General features: G+C 36.3%; 1 protein-coding gene and 1 non-coding gene across 2 annotated transcripts; one reads left to right on the top strand and one right to left on the bottom strand.

The window, feature by feature from the left end:
- The first annotated feature begins 1,244 nt into the window (after window positions 1-1,244).
- LOC140790770 (calcium/calmodulin-dependent serine/threonine-protein kinase 1-like) lies at window positions 1,245-14,351 on the top strand. The gene is made up of 12 exons (XM_073141019.1): window positions 1,245-1,696; window positions 1,782-2,375; window positions 3,720-3,850; window positions 10,443-10,484; window positions 10,605-10,713; window positions 10,917-10,995; window positions 11,106-11,402; window positions 11,483-11,595; window positions 13,259-13,366; window positions 13,436-13,498; window positions 13,583-13,750; window positions 13,865-14,351. The coding sequence occupies exons 2-12, from the start codon at window positions 1,881-1,883 to the stop codon at window positions 14,000-14,002; spliced, it is 1,743 nt and encodes a 580-aa protein (XP_072997120.1). The 5' UTR covers window positions 1,245-1,696; window positions 1,782-1,880; the 3' UTR covers window positions 14,003-14,351.
- An 898-nt stretch (window positions 14,352-15,249) lies between these two features.
- On the bottom strand, window positions 15,250-15,322 carry TRNAA-AGC (transfer RNA alanine (anticodon AGC)). The gene has a single exon. It is a non-coding gene; the product is annotated as a tRNA-Ala (tRNA).
- Window positions 15,323-19,302: the final 3,980 nt, after the last annotated feature.

Below are 19,302 nucleotides of genomic sequence, written 5' to 3'. Positions count from 1 at the left end.
TATACTAGTGAAAAATAAACGTCTGTAATTTGCCCTTGGAACTAAACGACCAACAGGACCGCGTCACACCGTCGTTGCATGTTGTTTAATTTTTCGATACTTCACGAGATAAATAGTAAATGTTTATTTTTCAAGGTGTAAACTGTAAAGTGATGATAACTCCATCAAGAGGAGAAAAATATAAATAGTACATTATATATTTTTTAAGTTTTTTTTTCGGTGACGAGTCTATTCTACACTCTTTGATCAGTAGAGATACCCCTAGTATTTTCCTATAAAATACGTGAGACTTTTTATGTGATAATTATCTTTCTGATAAGAAAAATAAGAAAAGAAAAGGAAAAGAGGTGGTATTCTACTTATATATACTGGAGAAGAGAAGTTTGCAAATTAGGTAGATGATGTTGGGGTGATATGCAAGAAAAGACTTAAAATGAAACTAAACAAGGGGTTGCTGTGTCCCTGTCAGTTTTGCGATGCTGATAAAAAATAAGGAAGAAAAGTATCCAAGTCTCATCTATCAAGAAATTTGATAGACAACTTGGTTAAATAAAAATTCTCAATTAAAAAGTTTGACTGTGTACAACTTGGGCCCCACCCACCCCCAACTACTTGTATCAAGAAAGGAAAATAGTAGGCATATTTTGAATAACATGATGAGGACTGCACTGCACCCCATTGAATAATGGCTATTAAGGCCAACCACAGTGCACTGCAATATTTTGCTTTGCTTTGCTTTGCTTTGCAATGGTATATTTATTTATTTGTTATTATTTATATGAGTAGTACTCCTTGCTTTCATATGGACATTTGGTGTAGAGAAAAGAAAGCCACACCACCTTTGGGTGTATAAGAGCATTTCCCACATTGATTAGGAGAGTGGATTCTTTGCAGGTGGAACATGCAGGAATCTAGTAGGTAGAGCTATAATGATCGGTGAGAGTTATCACAGCAGAAGAGGATGCTGTTTTTAATAGATAGACTGAAACTGCAGGGCCCAAAGTAGAAATGTTTTCACAGCTCTGAAAGAAGAACTAAAGAACAAATTCCTGCAGTCAAGGGGTGCAGAGGATCTACTCCTCTGAGGTGGGTGAGGGGTTAATTGTCTTCCTAAATCCATCTTCTCTATCCTGGCCAATGTGTAGGACAACTTTGGATATATGCTCAAACACAGTGCAACAACTTTTTTATTTTTATTTTTGGGGAGCTAAAAGGACAGGCTGAGAGAGAGAGAGAGAGAGAGAGAGAGAGAGAGAGAGAGAGAGAGCCTTTTGATATGGTTTTTGTTCTCTAATGACAGAAAGCAAAAGAAAGGGGGCTTCTTTTTCCTACTTTCTTCCTCCTTCCGAGTTCCACCCTCAGATCAGAACTCTCCCCCACCTCTGAAGAGTGAAGCCCCGACCCTTTCCCCTTTGGTGATTCCCAGGCTATTCCCATTTGGGTCTCACCCATTTCTGTAGATTCATCCCTTTTCTTCTTCTTCTTCTTCTCCAATTTGCTCCCGGTATCATATGCCCACTGGGAAAAAAGTTTCCTCCTTTCTTCTCCCTGGTCTTGCAAAGGGAAAGGAGAATCCTGAAAAATTTGAACTTGGTTTGTCTTTCTTTGGCTCTGATTATTTCTGTGAGGATGCATCTCATCTGTCCCTTTGATGGGTAGTGCCCAATTAGTAGCATTGTGGAAGGATTTGCAAGAGGTTTGTTTCTCGAACTGTTTCCCAGTTTCTTTTGCAGTGGGTTTTCTGAGGCTTTCAGTTTGTCAATCCTGTTTTCTTGTTGCAGAAATTGTGGTTGCAGGCTCCTAAAATTCTGAAGCTTCCTGCTTAGTTTCCCGGTTTTGATTTCTGGGTCGTTGTTCGGTTGTTGGCTATTTTAGTTTCCATGGGTCTCTGCCATGGGAAACAAATCCAAAGCCTTGAAATTGGAGAAGAAAACGGTAAAGAAAACCATATAGTACCTGACATTGAGGAACCTCCACCGAGATCAGGGACCCCCAAACTGCCAAAGTTCCCATTTTATAGCCCAAGCCCCCTTCCAGGCTCTTACAAGAGCTCGCCGGCCAATTCGAGCTTAAACTCGTCGCCTTTACGGTTCTTCAAGCGGCCATTCCCTCCACCTTCACCGGCGAAGCACATTAAGGCTTTACTTGCCCGGCGGCATGGCTCCGTTAAGCCCAACGAGGTCTCAATCCCCGAGGGCTGTGAGGTGGAATTGGGGTTGGACAAGAGCTTCGGGTTCTCAAAGCAGTTCTTTTCAAAGTATGAGCTTGGAGAGGAGGTCGGGCGAGGGCATTTCGGCTACACTTGCTCTGCAAAGGCGAAAAAGGGGGAATTGAAGGGTGAGAACGTAGCCATTAAGGTCATTCCAAAAGCAAAGGTTGGTGAATTTGTCTTGTTAATCTTTAATCACATTGCTCCAACACTAGAATTAGCTGAGGCATTTTATGCCAACCCATATAATTGCTGCTCTTGCTGTACTTCCATTTCCGTTATCTTAATGTATATTTACCCTGTAACAAGTACTGGTAGTTCGTAACCTATGCAGTGATTCCTTTTTCCCCCTTATTTTTGTATAAAAGTATTCTAGCTATTTTTTTTTACATACGAAATCTTGATCTTCCTCTGATGATTCATTTAATGAAGTTACTGTAGAGGTGTAGCAACTTGAATCCAGCATTAACTAAAAAGGCTGGCATGTATAATTCCAGCTGGTTCTTCATTACTTATTGGGAGTTGGCAATCCTAATTTGCTTCATCAGCATATAGGGAATACGCAGCAAATACTGCTTTTACGGATTAAACTTAACTAGAGCATTACAGTTAAAAGATTTAATTTGAAATTAAATGCAAAAATATAATTGCATATTTTAGTTATTTTCTTTCTTTTCTTTTCTACTGAATTACACTTGTGGACATTATGGCTTTCTTGCTCACTTTGACTTTGATGGATAACGAATTACATCATTATGTATCTCATTTATGTAACTATTGTTGCCATCTCTCTTGCATTCTTTGCATTCTTTGGCTTAATTTTATTCATCCAAGACTGCAGTTAATGCATGGTAGCATATGTTGACTTTGAAAATTCGAGATATTACTTACCACACTTAAGTGAACCCAACAACATTATGGTGCACCAGCATCTATATTACGTGGACTAACTTTCTGAAACTATCTAGTTTCATGCTTATTTAGGAGTTAGAGGAAGGAGCCGATCGAGTAAGTTTTGTTCTCATGTACAATTATTTTTACATTCAACTGCTACAGACTTTGCATGGCTGTATGGAACACCAAAGACATCTAGTCCTGAATTCTTATTAGGATGAATATTTGGTATTTTTCTTCTGTCATGATCATAGCATGTCTTTCCTTTCTGCTACATGAACCAACACAAATACTACTATGTAATCTATATAGAATGACCTAATTTCAATTGTTTCTTCCTAAAGAAAGGAATTTACAAAAAGCTATTGAAGATTGTTATAGATCTGGAGCAAGACAGACAAAATAGTGTAGGGAGTTTTACTGAAACCATTGAATACTGTCAACTACCATAGCCTTGTTGAGTAATTTGGTTTTCTTTTTCTGGTGTTGGTGACTTGGTTCTATATATTTTTGTCAGTTTGCTTATATCTTGAACTCAGCATGAGAGCAAGTAATGGTGGTTCAAAAATATCAAAAGTGTACTCAATATAGTCTTACTGAAGAATTTCTTTGGCAGATGACTACAGCTATCGCCATTGAAGATGTTAGAAGAGAAGTGAGAATATTGAGTTCTTTGGCTGGGCACAAAAATCTAGTGCAATTTTATGACGCTTATGAGGATGAAGACAATGTGTATATAGTCATGGAGTAAGTTGAATTTTTTAATCATTTTACTATTTTATCAGAATGCTGCTTCATCTGGTTTTTGGAATATTACAATAATCTATGACAAGAAATATAGTTATATACACTATACAAGCTTTTTGATTGTTCTGTCATAGGCGTCAATATAGTGCGCCATTCTCTGCAATATTTGGTTCTAAATTTTGAGGTGGCAAACAGTTTTTTTAATGTTTAAATAGTCTGACTTTGTTCCTTTAAATTTCCTTTTTCCATTTTAAGATATCATTTGTCTTATTGGGAAAATTGTGGGCAACACTAGAGATCTACTTCTTATTTTTCTGTAAAGAGTTCATCTTGGTTAATAGAAGGGTAATTTTCTCACTTTGTTTCAGTGTAAACACATTTGCTGCTAGTACCCAGGTTTTTTAAAGGTGGTCATGGGGGCTGGGCTGTCTTGGTGGTGCAGCAAGCCAGCCACCCACAATGCACCTAGTTAGCTTGCAAATGACAGGCAAGTCACCATTTGTCTTTTGGCAGGCCCCTGTGTCCTTTTTGTGGCTCACTTAGTTATTATGGCAAGTCGAATAATGTGGGTCAGACTGTCAAATGGATATTGAGTTAATGACTAACTTAAAAAAAAAAGAATCCCTAATCAACTCTAACTCAATCGAGCTCTCTTCCTTCTCTCCTCCTCTCTTGAGCAACGACGGCAAGTGGGATTGGTAGTGGCAGTGGCAGTGGAGAGGCAACAGTAGTGGCAGCGAACACGTCACCATCTTCAATAGCTTTATTGCCTTCCCTCTCCTCTTCCCCATTCAAAGTTTAAACAAAAAAAAGGAAGGGTTAATATCAAGGTTCCCAGTATTGTGATCGGGATCGGTATCGGCCGTCCAGAAAAACGATACGTTTCAGCCGTATCGGCCGTTCGTATCGGATCAGACTATTTTTTAATTATATAAAATTCTAAATATTATTTAAAAATGCAGAAAAATTTAAAAAAATGACAAAAAATAAGAAAACAAAAATTACTCACATATGAAGTCTAAAAACTTAAAAAAATGTATTAACTTACTCAAAATTTAAAACTTTGTTGAATATCGAGCTGGTTCTCGTAAATTTCTATAGTCTTCATCATCATAATCACCATAAGTTTGTAAATATTGATGTTTGGGACCTGATACTCCAAAAAGTGATTCCATCATACTAGTCATATTGTATGGATCTTGTTGTGTGACTTGCGTTTGAGGAGGATAATAATCAGCATTTGGATCTTGTGTCTGAGAATACTGAGGATATTGAGGATAATAACTAGCATATGGATCTTGTGATGGCTCCAAACAATAAATACTTGATGTACCATAATCATAGGAACCAAAATGCATCTTATGACGACGTCGCTGATATGTATATATATCCTCAATTTCTTTGTCTTCACTCCTTATGCCTCTTTGATTTTCTTCAACAAATGTAGATGGAATGATCTCACCACCATATGTATCATCAGGACTATGACTAATACTAGTAGATATACTATCTCTCGTTGCTGAATGACTTGTACCAGTCTCTGCCCTCGTCGTAGTCTCTCCTAATATTTTATCTAACTATGGGTTATCTCTGTCATCTAATACCCTATCCTCTATCTCTCTGATCCATAGAGTCAAGGGGTCTTTTTCATCAAAAACATGATTTAAATCAATCAGTTGTTCATTTTCTGCTATGATTTAAATCAAATCAGATAACCCATGATTTAAACAAATGTAGATGGAATGATTTCACTACCATATGTATCATCAGGACTATGACTAGTACTAGTAGGTATACTATCTCTCGCTGCTAAATGACTCGTACCAGCCTCTGCCCTCGTCATGGTCTCTCCCAATATTTTATCTAACCATGGGTTATCTCTGTCATCTAATACCCTGTCCTCTATCTCTCTGATCCATGGAGTCAAGTGGTCTTCTTCATCAAAAACATGATTTAAATCAATCAGTTGTTCATTTTCTACCTTCTTAAATTTCTCTCCCTCAATCTCATATTATAATGACAAAAAACTAACTTCTCCAATCTTTTCATTGTCAATCGGTTGCGTATTTTTGTGTGGATTAAGGAGAAAGTAGTCCAATTTCTTTCACACTGTGATGAAGACACAGTTTGACTTAAAATCTTCCTTGCTATTAGCGTCAAATTTGATGCCTCCTCCCATCCATAAATAGACCACCATTCAACTGGGGTGTTATGAGATATAGCTGCAGCAACTTTAGCAGTACTGAATTGCCCAGTCTTAATCTATATCTCTCCATCTGAAATCAGAAATATATTATTAGCTTATTGATTATATTGATTATTGAAAGTTAAAACTTAAAACAAATAATAATAAAATTATTTAATTGAATCATAACTTCTTTATCGCACATGATTTGTTTATGAATATCGGGCTCAAGCTTACTGATTACCTTTCTAACCCCCAACAAGATTTCACTATCATTATTGACATTTTTAGAGAATTGAAATCTTGGATTAAGAAAATACCCTGTAGAAATTTAAAAATTATAAGCATTCCAAATTTTAAATATTCATAAATAAAAGTAAATTAAAACTTAAAACTTAAAAGCATGCTCACCAGCAATGTGTATATCTTTATGTTGTTGTTTGTTCCATCTAGAATCAATCATCTTCCACCACTTCCTATAACTTTGGCTCACATTTTTTTTATTGATTCTTTAGCTATGTCTATTGCCTCATATAGGAAACCCATCTCAGACTTATCATCACTGTCTACAAGTCTTAATACTTTGACAAGAGGCTCAAATACTGCGGTGGCAATTGTAATATTATCCCAAAATGTATTTCCAAGAGCTATACTTTTTAAAGTTTCACCTAAAGATTTATATTTAGGTTTCATATTCTTAATTTTCATAGACCACTCCTGTGATGTAAACATCCGCATAATATCATTCTTGTAGCGTATGATGCTCTCCAAGGCTAAAAAGTGAGTGGCAAATCTAGTGATGCCGGGTTTGATGATCTCCTTACCACCAGTCATCTGTCTGAGTAAATTAAGAACCTAACTATGGTTATATATAAAATTTGTTAATCTTTAACCTTCACATATGACCATGTCAATTTCAGGCTCTTTTGCAATATCCTCTAACATCAGATCAATACAATGTGCAGCACATGGTGTCCAATATAAATGAGGTCTTTTAATCATCAGTAAATTTCTAGCAGCTTTATAATTTGCCCCATTATCAATAATCACTTGGACTATTTTTTCACCAATTTCTTGTACTACCTCATCCATCAACTGACAAATATAATCTGCATTTTTAAAATGAGCAGTAACATCCACAGACTTCAAAAATATTGTCCCCATGCCAGAGTACACTAAGAAATTAATTATATTTCTTTTGTTTTGTGTACTCCACCCATCACACATCAGTGTACAACCAAATTCATCCCAATACCGTTTAAATGTCTCAATATAAGTATGAAGTTCATCTACCTCTGAGTCAAGATATTTAGTAGCAATATCATTTGAACTAGGAGGGGGGAACACCAGGCCCTGCTAATTGTATAGCATCCACCATAGTGTGATAGTAAGGACTATCAGCTATATTGAAAGGAATATGGTTGTTAAAGAAAAAATTTAGAGATAGTTCTACCAATGTGTTTCTTTGCATTGTTAATTCTTTTGAGAGCTGTCTTGATTGAAGTCTGTGTACGACTCCTTTTTTTTCTGAAGATATGTATCCATTGGTCTAATATTTTCAGACTCTGCTGTAACACCAGGAGTCATATGGGTAGAATTGCTGCCCCCATATTCTCTCTCTCATCGTATATTAACTGATCTAGATCTCTGAAAGTTACCACTAGTGCTTCTTCTCATATCTTCCTCTTCTCTATGCATATTTCTGCTCTCTTTTATTGCCCTCCTCATCTGTCTCTTCTCCTCATCCTCTTCACTTTGCTCACTGCTATCATCATCAATCTGTACAGGATTATGCATCAATTCTTCACGAATCATTAACTCTTTTTGTTGTGCAGATTGTTTATCCTTCTTTTTGCCAATTAAATGAGCCAACATCTGCTTTCTAACTTCCAAAGACACTTGAGTGCAAGCTGCTACATTTTCTTGTCTTCCAGCTAAATGTTCTTTCAAACGGCTGACACCACCACTCATTTTCTTTCCACACCAGTTGCATTTAACGCGCCTTTTATCTTGCCCAATAGTGCTACAATATTGCCACCCAATGTCGGTATCATATGACTTCTCTTTTGGTGTCATTGATATTTTAGCTCTGCAAGACTACAGCTAAAAAACATAAACAAAAATCAAAATAAAATATAAAATAATTTAAAATTTATGAGACATAATTGCATAAGCAGCACCAGTCTTTTTGTTGCGCAGAGAGGCTTCTTTGTCTTTGAAAAAGCCTTCGCCGCTTCGCCGCTGCTTCTTTGAAGCCGCCGCCGCTTCGCCGCTTCTGGCCGGAAGCCTTCGCCGCTTCTTTGTCCAGCCGAGAAGCCGCCGCCGCTTCGCTTTGTCAGAGCTGAGAAGAAAGAAGATGTCCGCTGCAGCTGCTATATAATGGAAAAAAAAACTTACCGAAGGTCGCCGGAGATCGAGGTCGTCGGAGAACGTCGCCGGAGGTCGAGGTCATTGGAGAGACGGAGATCTACTCACTACTCAGTCGCCGGGTAAAAAGAGAGTAAGAGATCCGTGAGAAAGAGAGAAAGAAAGAAAAGAGAGAAAGAGAGGAAAAGAGAGAAAGAGAGAGAGAGAAAAGGGAGAGAGGCAAGTGGGGGATGGGGACATCAATTATTGATGTCCCCCGGGTCGGATCCGACCCGTTCCCACCCATTTCGGTCGGGATCGGCCGTTTCGGTCGAAACGGCTAAAACCCCAGCGGAAACCAATGGGATCGGCTAGGGCCGATCCCGATCCGTTTCGACCGATCCCACTCGAGATCGGCCGAAACTGGGAACCCTGGTTAATATTGGTCTGTACTATGCTGCTTAAGTTGATTGAAAGTCATTAAACATAACCTTGCAATGCTGACCACTCTCTTGAGGTGGAACCTTTCATAGCAATGTAAACTTTTTCCATGCTATTGTCCATGACTTTGTATTCTATACTTTCTCATCTCCAATCTTCACGTGTTTACTATTATATTATTGATTGCTATTATAATTCATAGAAACCTAGATCCTCATTTATTACCTTTTCCTAGTTTTGAAACACGAACTATCTTTGACTTTTTAGATTCTTTCTATAATTAATATCCATAACCAATTTATGGAAGATATTATTCTTACGTAAGACCATGTTTTTGCTACTGTAAAGAATGTTACCATGGGTATCCAAAATAAATTGCATGATCCAGTTGGTTTATATAAGACAAAGGTTTCTACTATTTTCAATTTCATAATTATACTGTATAGGATCTTCATTGACTGGAAAACTTAATATTGTTTTTGAAGCATAATATGACATTTTTTATTTCCTATGATATTTCACAATCTTCCATTTAAATAGTTTGTATTCTCTTATGGAAGAATTATCATGTCATGTGTTACCATGAAGTGGTATTACATAATATCTCATGTCAAACAGGACCTGCTATTAGTTTGGAAAAATAATAGCTCAGCTATAACTGTTTGTTGCACAACAGGTCTATGAATTCTGCCTAATGACTGAATCTGTAGAAGCTACATAATAATATTCACATTATGCATCTGAAAATTTGTTAAAAATGTATGATTATTTTTTCTAAAAAATAATGCATTATCATAATATACCATTGGGGCTGCCATTTAAAATCACATTGGTAGCATAATGTAGCATTTTTATTTCCTGGCACCGAATCCAAATCATACTTACTACTTTCCACGTTCTAGTGTTTGCCATTCGAAAACAAATGCGTTGACATTACGAAATGTGATGTAATCAATCTTATGCGTGAAGTTCACTTGTTTAAGGTTGTAAGTTGTAGCTATAAAGAGCTCGAGGATTTTGTCATCGGTAGTAATTATTAATTTATTATGATGATTTGAGATTATAATTTTAAATGCAGATCAATCGTTACCCCAGTTTCTGTAAAAGTAACTTATTTGAATTATAAAAAAGGGGACGGGGGAATGAGAAAGGACAAAGGTTATTTGTGATGTTGAAACTGCAATTTGCTCATGAGAACAAAAATCCAAGCATCAATTTTAATCATTATAAGCTATAGTTCATTATTCAACAAGAATACTACATGCTTGGTACTGATCAGTAGTTCAATCAGCAAATAGGGCTTTGTTTATCAGAAAATCAACTTCTCTAGTTTTGATTTTAATCTTTAAAGCACTAATAATATATGGTGCATTGTGTGTTTAAATTCAAAAATATTATCCATGGGCTAATCCTTATCCCTGGGCCAGTGAATTTGTGCCATTCTCTGATAATTAGCATTGCGGTGCCAACTCAGATTGCATGGATATATATCTGTTTAGAGATTTTAGGGTTGCGTTAATGAAAGCTTGGTCTAGTAGGCTATGTAACATGCTATTATCCAAATATCAATTGTTCATGAAAACATAATGGAGCTTACTGTGATGATTTTTCTCTCAACAGATTATGCAAAGGCGGTGAACTACTGGACAGAATTTTGGCAAGGTACCTATACATTCATTGTTAAATGTTTTTGTTAGTTTTCCCAGTAATACTTGAGAACAATGCCTGTTAGTTAATCTCTCAACTATGGCATTGATGAGAAATAACTTTTATGCTGAATAGGGGTGGGAAATATTCTGAAGAAGATGCAAAGGCTGTGATGGTTCAAATTTTGAATGTTGTTTCTTTCTGTCATCTTCAAGGTGTTGTCCACCGAGATCTTAAGCCAGAGGTAGTGCCATGATGAAATATAAGATTTGTTAAAATGTTTTTGATTTGAGAATTTCTTTTTGTTTTATTAAATTGTCTTTGAAACTTCAGTGTGGATATTTATGAATTAGAAGACACAGTGACTATCTCATACAAACACTTACTAATTTTGTCACTAAAATTTTACTTGAATTATATAATGCGTGTTCTTTGTTTTGTGGTCAGAATTTTCTTTTTACTTCAAAGGATGATAAATCTACCTTGAAGGCTATAGATTTTGGCTTGTCCGATTTTGTAAAGCCAGGTTAGTCTTCTAAAGGTCGCAAGGGAAGCTCATTAATTGTTCCTCTTTTACGTTACTCATTCCTACTCTAACTTTATATATCATGCGCTACCATCATTCTGAATACACAGATGAAAGGCTTAATGACATCGTAGGAAGTGCTTACTATGTTGCTCCTGAAGTTCTTCATAGATGTTATGGTACTGAGGCAGATATGTGGAGCATTGGTGTGATTGCTTACATTTTGCTCTGTGGAAGCCGCCCTTTCTGGGCTCGCACAGAGTCAGGTATATTTCGAGCTGTCCTGAAGGTGGAACCAAGTTTTGATGAAGCTCCATGGCCTTCTCTGTCTGCTGAGGCTAAAGACTTTGTCAAGAGGTTGCTTAATAAGGATTACCGGAAGAGAATGACTGCTCCGCAGGCTCTCAGTAAGTTTCATGTTGCCTTACTACAGTTTAATGTAGTGCTAGAATTTCTGACTAACAGAAAACTTCAAAACCTTATACAGGCCATCCTTGGATTTGTGGTACTCAAGAAGTGAAGATTCCTTTGGACATCATAGTATTTAAGCTCATAAGAGCATATATAAGTTCATCTTCCCTAAGGAAATCAGCTTTGAGGGTACGTTGACGCTTTACAGTTACTACTTTATCTCTTTATATTTTGCCTTAGTAACAATTTAGTCCTCTTACATGGTCATAGTGACTCTTAAGTAAATTAGGCACTTCATGCAACTATTCTCCACAATAAATTCTAGCATTTAGTAAACTAGTTGATTATTAATTTGTGACTGCATTTTCTTATTAAAATAGTTGATTATTCAGTAGATCAATATTGATATGAACTTGTATGTTTAATCGGTTACATAACTTCTATGCAAAGGTTCATGAGGTAATCGGCCAAATTTAAATCTGTCCATATAGGCACTTCTAATTGTTGAGCTCGCATGTAGTCTAAGCAGTACCTTCTTTAGGGCTTCAAAACATACTATGATTTTCTCAGGGAAGAAATATATGATACTTCTCATGAGAGGAAGTCAGATTTCTTTCTTTGTTATTGAATCCTAAGGAATTGCTGATACCCAATGTGCATTACTATATGAAGTATAACCAGTTCAACTCCTGGTTTAGTTTTTATCCATCAAGATGCTAAAATTCTTGCACTGTTTTGGCAATATGACAAATATTTCAAGTAAGATGACATCATTCTCATGATTGAAGAGAAATATGTTTGTCCTTGTGTAAGCTTGCGTGGAGACTCTTGATCAGAACTATGGAATTTATATCATTTTCTCTTATGTGTGTCCCTCAGATGGAGGTATTACATCACATAACGTTGTCAGTCTTGTTTGGACTTTCTATATGACCCGTTTTGTTCCTCAGCTGCATGAGCCAAGATTCTTCTACTTGAGTTAGTTAGATTACTTGTCAGCCATGGGAAGCCTTTCTATTGTCTATTTTTCTTTGCTAATGAATTTGGCACCCATTAAAAATGGTTTACAATACATCAAGTTGCAGTCCTGATAGTTTCTCAATCTTTTAGATCAGGTTCTCAAATCTGAGTAAGTGCTCTAGCAGAGTTTGTTTCACTGGAAAAAGAAATCTTTGATTCTTAATACTTCTATTTTTATATTAAGATCTTCAAGTCTTCAATTATGTAGTCCAGCTAAAACAAGGACACTATCATATGATAGACAACAAACTGAAAAGTTCCTTTTTTAGGTTAATAATTAGGTATAATGATGGTCAACGATGCATGTGTTATCTATCTTTTTCATTGAAATTGGTCTTGTTCATATTTAAATTTTTTCTCGCGTCTTTGTCTGTAAATGTGATTCTATTTACTAAATTCCTTCTGTCAATTCAGCCCTTTCTTTACCAGTTCACCATAGTTTCCATGGTTATTGCTGTTTAACAAGTCAAATAACCATCAAGAGGTAGGCATCTTACAATGTCAGACAGGAAACGTATCAGAGATTCAAAATGCTCTTATTTCATTCAAATATCTTGAAGAGAGAACTTGATAAATGATGTCTGAGTTTGAATAGCTGAGACTGCAGAGACCCACAGACAAATGTAGTATTCAATATAAGATAACCTGAAGCAGAGTGATTGTATTGTATTTCAGATACATGTCGATCAATATCCTCCACATATATATTTTCATATCCATATGTTGCGAAACCCTTTAGTTTCAGTGTAGAATTGTTCTTTTTTGACAGTAAGTTGTCTACTCCAGTGGGACATAGCATAGGAACTTTGCTTAATATATCTTGTGTCTGCAGGCTCTTGCCAAGACATTGACGGTGATTCAACTCTCCTACCTCCGTGAACAATTTGAATTGTTGGGACCAAATAAGAGTGGCTATATTTCCTTACAGAACTTGAAGACAGTCAGTAACTACTCTAGCCATCCATATTCCTTTTCATTAATGGGCTGCTAAAGGCTTTGGCATTGACAGGCTTTGTTGAAAAACTCAACTGAGGCAATGAAGGATTCAAGGGTTCTTGATTTTGTTAGCCTGGTTGGTATATCTTAATCACATATTTTGATCTGATCCCTCTAAAACAAAACAAAAGGAACTTATTCATGTTCATCACAACCCTAGGTGAGCTCTCTTCAGTACAGAAAGTTGGACTTTGAAGAGTTTGCTGCTGCTGCAATAAGTGTTTATCAGATGGAAGCACTAGATTCTTGGGATCAGCATGCTCACTGTGCATATGAATTCTTTGACAAGGATGGCAACCGGCCAATCATGATTGAGGAACTTGCATCGGTAATGGCAATTACGATATTAGCCATTTAACTATCAAATTGCACAACTAACAGCTTTTATTTGCCCCTTGTACTTTTGTGATGCACCTAACATTCTAATGGTTGCTTCTACCAGGAACTTGGACTTAGCCCGTCCGTCCCTGTTCATGTCGTTCTCAAAGACTGGATCAGACATTCAGATGGAAAACTCAGTTTCCTGGGATTTGTTAAACTTTTACATGGGATTTCCACGCGTGCCATACCAAAAGCTTAATGGAATCCATTCTTTCATTAATCAAAGAGATATTGGGAGCCACATAGGAGTTGAATAATTGCGTGTGGATAGCAATACTTGATGAGAAAGTGGCAAGAATTAAAATCACCAACTCAGTCTAGTGTATTCAGTAAAAAGTTTCTTCTTGTGTCTAGGTTTTCTTTGAATCCCTTTCGCCGTGTTGATGGTTGCTCTTTAGATGAATGTACAGATGAGGATAAGGACCGAAGTTTCTATTCTTGATCAAACTGATCTCTAGCCAGTTTATGACAATTTGATGTTGGAAACAAGGTAAAGATATAAATGTTTTCTACAAACAGAAGGTAAAGCTACTAAGTGTTTGTCTGAATCTAAGGTATGTACTCATATGGTGGTGCATATTGACTGGTTCTCCATTGTGCAGTTGCATTTTTATGCATTAGACTAGAAATGGACTACAACGTTCCAGATCAAGTCATAAACTAGAAAATCTGGTACTAACTGGATTTTCTTTTTTATAAATTCCCTCAGAAAATATGTTTATGTTGTGGATATCCCCTGCATTATGCTTATGTATGCTAGTTATGCTTATTTATATGCAAAATCTCACATATTGCTCCATTATTGTTCACTTTAGGTGCAAGTTCTCATTTGTTATTTTTAAATTAAGACTTCTACTCTAATAATGACTATCTCTTTGTTTACTTATATTTTAAAATAAGAATAGTATAATTATTTTTGATGTGATATAAAGTGAAAAAGAATATGAGAAAAATGTCTTACCTTTTATAAAATTATGATAAATATGAGAAAAATGTTTTTTTTTTGACTTTTATAGAATTATGATAAATACTTTTTGACGTGATAAAAATAAAAAATAAAATGAGAAAAATATCTTGCCTTTTAAAAAATTATGATGATAAATGTTTTCTGATTTAATATAAAGTAGATTGATGGGATAGATATCGATGATAAATTATTAATTATGTTAGTGTGGTATAAAATATAATTTTGATGAACAATATTTGTTATATGATGCTTTAAGATAAGAAATTATATTTCAGAATAAAAAAAATTATTCTTTGAAGTAAACAGGAGCTAACTAGAATAAAATTGAGATGGGAGTGTGTTATCTGTTGATTTTTATTATCACGTGATTATGGCTACAATAACTTCTTCTATCATCTGAATAGTTTATTTAAAACTGGAATAATTTATACAAATCTTTATAAACTTGGAATAATTAAAAAATACTTTATAAGAAGATATGGAGATGCGGGGTATCGATCCCCGTACTTCTCGCATGCTAAGCGAGCGCTCTACCATCTGAGCTACATCCCCAGCATAATACCATCAAAATATATATAATTCTAGATAATTCTAAATTTAAGTCTAGTCCTAATTGGATTTGAAATTTGATTAGATTCTTTGTTAATTTTTAATAAATATTTAATTAGTCAATAGAACCCAATTAAAACTTGGAAATTGGTATTAGAGCTCAGATTCTCAGAGGGATTAGAGATTATAAATATTTCGTTATCAAAGAGACATCAGTGAAAAATTGGTGGAAAAGGTTAGAAAAATAATATATGACTATAAAGCATAAAACATCAACTTTATTTGAAGAAGGCAGTTCTCTGAGTATATGAACGACTATGATTGAAATACTTGGTCATTTATAAATTTTGGATGTGGAAAATTTAGACGGGATAGAGCACTGCTTATTGAATTTATTGCCTTGTATTTATGATCATATTACAAATGCGTAGATAAATTGTGAATATTGCAAGATAAGTAACTAGGCTCATAGTGACTATATCTGAAGTTCTGACAGTGAATAGTGCATCAAAATTTAAAAAAATTAAAAAAATATCAGCAAGTGAGATGCTTCGTTCCATTATCATTTTTTCGTGAAAGATGAATATTCTTATATCGCAATAAAAGATATTATGAAATTCTTTTTTGCTACATTGAATAGCCAGAATCGGAAGAAACTGAGAAAAAATCTAAAATTTTGAAGATGAGGATTTGAGTATTAAATTTCTAGGTTCACATATTTGGGTGAATGTTGGATTCGAGTTGCACCCTTTACATGCATCTTCATTGTGAATTATTTTGCACCTTTGAAAACTAGAATGATGTTGTGGATTTTATGAGTAATGAAAATGCTCATACAATTGAAAATCAGTGAGAAAGGTAATAGATGTTTGGTATGCCCCTAATTTGAGTGTATTGGAATTTAAATGCTTCACAATCAGAATTAAAACATGAGACTTAACAATTAGGATTGGCTAGTTTTGTTATGAGAAAAGATTAAAAAAAGGAATTTTTTTTATAGGGAAGTACTGCTATTGGTAAAGCCATTAAATTGGTAAAGTGTCAGGGGCAAATTTGATATTTTATAAATTATGTTTTGAAAACAAACAACATTCATTAAAATTTCATTCCACCTATTTCATTGGGCTTCTGATAAGATGACGGTTCTTTTAAAGTAATTATAAAAAATGGAGGGGTCAAAACAACAAGACTAGTGAAAATAATGGAGGGGTCGAAATAAAAATTAAACAAAATAGAGGGCAAGATGAGGTATTTTGGTTTAATTGAGCACTATGGTTATGAGTCCACAAATTCCTTCAACATCTTCTCATGGCCTTGAACCCATGTTCCTTCCTAGCTCAGTATGTCCAAGATATGGTTTCTCTTTTAGTGCGGGAAGGCAGTGGGAACCCATCTTCTCATAGGCCGCCTCCATGGGGTACGAGATTAGGTCTGGTTGAGGCCTCCCCACATAGATCAAAGCCAAACGGTATGACTAAGTTTTATCGAGCTCCATTGAGGTGCGTTCTTCTTTCGTAAAAGGTGTGGTTAGATTCTATTTTAGTCTCCGGATTACTTTACCATGGGCTATTGGCATGTTATCTTCTACAACTGGCATACATGATTCGTAAGTGGCAAAACCATCCATGCAGATACCATTGGGATATTGAGGAACCTTAGGGTTTCTTAAGTCTATTCTCGTAGAGACAAAGGTAGTTTTGGTATTCTCGTAGAGACAAGATGAGGTATTTTGGTTTGATTGAGCACTATGGTTATTTCGGTAATTAGTGGTAATTTTAAAACCTATATATTTTGTCTAACAAACAAGATGAGATATTTTAATTATTTTGGCGTCATTCAATTAAGTTTAATAAAATAACTAACGATTCATTTTAATCATAAGTAAGAGACTAGTTTGAGACTTTTTGAAGTACATGGGGGAGTAAACGTAAAGTGATTTTGTACATAAGTACATGATGGTAAAATATATTTAACGCTAAATTTAATTTACTTTTGTGTATGAGACTTAATATTTTGCAATATAGTATCTTTTTAATCAAAGAGAACATTTTCAGGTTGATATTAGGACCTCTTCGAAAACCGAAAGATGGCAAGTCGAATAAGATGTTCTAGATTTGGTGGAATAGGCTCCCTAGCTATCCAAATAGATAAGTGGGAGAAAACCAATCCTTGGTGAGTCGCTTAGTCGGCCATCACATTACCTTTTTTGAAAATATGGGTGATGTTAACCTCAACGAATCTAAGGAGAATACAAAAGACTTCATGAATAAGATTCCTAATGATCTAAGGACTAGGGGTGCTTTTCTTTAGGATTTTGATCAACTTGAGAGAATCCAACTCCATTTCCACCTTTGCATGGCCTGGCAACTAGCGCAAGCCTAACCGTAGCGCACATGCTTCAACTTGAAGCAGGGAGATAGTAGGGGTTGGCCCCCAAGCCACTTTAAGCATTGCACCATTGTCACGTAACACAGGCATTTGCACTACCTTGACATACGCCCAATTTGTAGGCGCAGTCCGAGTTTAGCTTAATCTATCTGAGGTTGGCCGAATCCATCATGTAGCTTGGCACAAAATTGCTAGAGTAAGACGCGAGATGGTCGAAGCTTTCTGAATGCTTGTTTCTCATTACTATTGGCCATGTGGATCGCCCTCCTTGCCATTGATTTGCAGCTGTCTGCAGCAATATTCTTTTACTTCCAGATGGCCCCATAGAGTAGAAGCTACAATAGCCTTCATCCATTGGTTCTTCTAGTAGTCCTCGTCCCATTTTCTTGTGAGACAATTCAAATCAAGCTCGCCATAGTGTTGGCAAAGCCTTCAATGAGCGTCCACACTTCCTGATCGAAATGGTAAGCAAATAACATCTGGTTAAGGGTTTCATGATGAATCTAGCAAAGATAGCAAGCGTCCTCCGAGCCTATTCCTCGTTCATGTAAGGAGGTTTTTGTAGGGATCCTATTCCAAATGAGTTTTCAAATGAAAGTTATAATCTGAGGCGCCACAGGGAGGCTTCATATTTTCTTTCAACCACTGCACTCTTTCGATGGTTGAGGACTGAGGTAGTATTGATTGAGCTAGTCTTGGGTTCTCCCTTTGAGTGAGGCCACCAAACCTAGCAGTACGATAAAGTGGCATCTCCTACCAAGAGAACCTAGATATATGTTGCATGCTAGATCCACGCCTCCCAAATCAATGAATCTCTGATCATTCCATTGTTGAGAGTCAAAATGATCCACCACCATAATGCTTCATCCATGAGCAGCTAGAGTATGGTGCTGGCAACAAGGGATAGGTGACGATCCATAGCTGCTAGCGTGGATCGTCCATCGCCGACCAACTTCCAGTAGCCCATGCATAAGTACACTTTTATACGATAAAGTGCATGCTAGATCCATGAAGCTTCTTACTATCACCCTAAAGCCTATGGGAGGTTACCATATTTGGCTTTTATGATCTACACCCACACCACACTCCCATCATTTAGGAGCTGAAGAACATACTTATGCCCAAGCCTCCTTCCTTTTGTGGCGAGATAACCACCTCCCAATTAAGGAGATGAAGCCCTTTCCCATTCTCATTCTCCCATAGGAAGCTCCTAGCTACCTTGTTGATATCATCAAAGATCAACTCTAACAACGAGTTAGGGATGGCTAGAAGATTGGACCTGATCGAAGTGATGCAACTAGATATTGAGAGGGTCCAATGCTTCTAGTTGGAGAGTTTTTTGTGCACTCGTTCAACCTGCGTCTTATGCTCCTTATAGCTTACCCTTCGTCCAGCAATGAGGACTCTAAGATAAACAGAAGGGAAGTTAGCCATCAGTAGGCCCAGCGATCTCGGAGCTAAGCGATCAGGCTGGGGTCACACCACTTCAGAAGGAAGGCTCAGATTTTGCTTTGTTCACCCTCTGATTTGTGATTTGATTATAGATCTAGAGGCGATTTAGATGCAGTCCACATTTGTTAACGAGACATGTGCCA

The sequence above is a fragment of the Typha latifolia genome, chromosome 6 (assembly GCF_019914945.1).
Source record: "Typha latifolia isolate L0001 chromosome 6, TyphaL0001v2, whole genome shotgun sequence".
Classification (NCBI taxonomy): domain Eukaryota; kingdom Viridiplantae; phylum Streptophyta; class Magnoliopsida; order Poales; family Typhaceae; genus Typha; species Typha latifolia.
The sequence above is the reverse complement of the archived record's forward strand: the minus strand, read 5'-3'. Positions and strand labels throughout refer to the sequence as shown.

Coding starts and splice junctions, on each gene's coding strand:
- LOC140790770 (XM_073141019.1), top strand. CDS start 1,881: ATGGGTCTCTGCCATGGGAAACAAATCCAAAGCCTTGAAATTGGAGAA. Junction 11,596..13,258: donor TAAGGAAATCAGCTTTGAGG/GTACGTTGACGC, acceptor TTGTGTCTGCAG/GCTCTTGCCAAGACATTGAC. Junction 13,367..13,435: donor CCTTACAGAACTTGAAGACA/GTCAGTAACTAC, acceptor TGGCATTGACAG/GCTTTGTTGAAAAACTCAAC.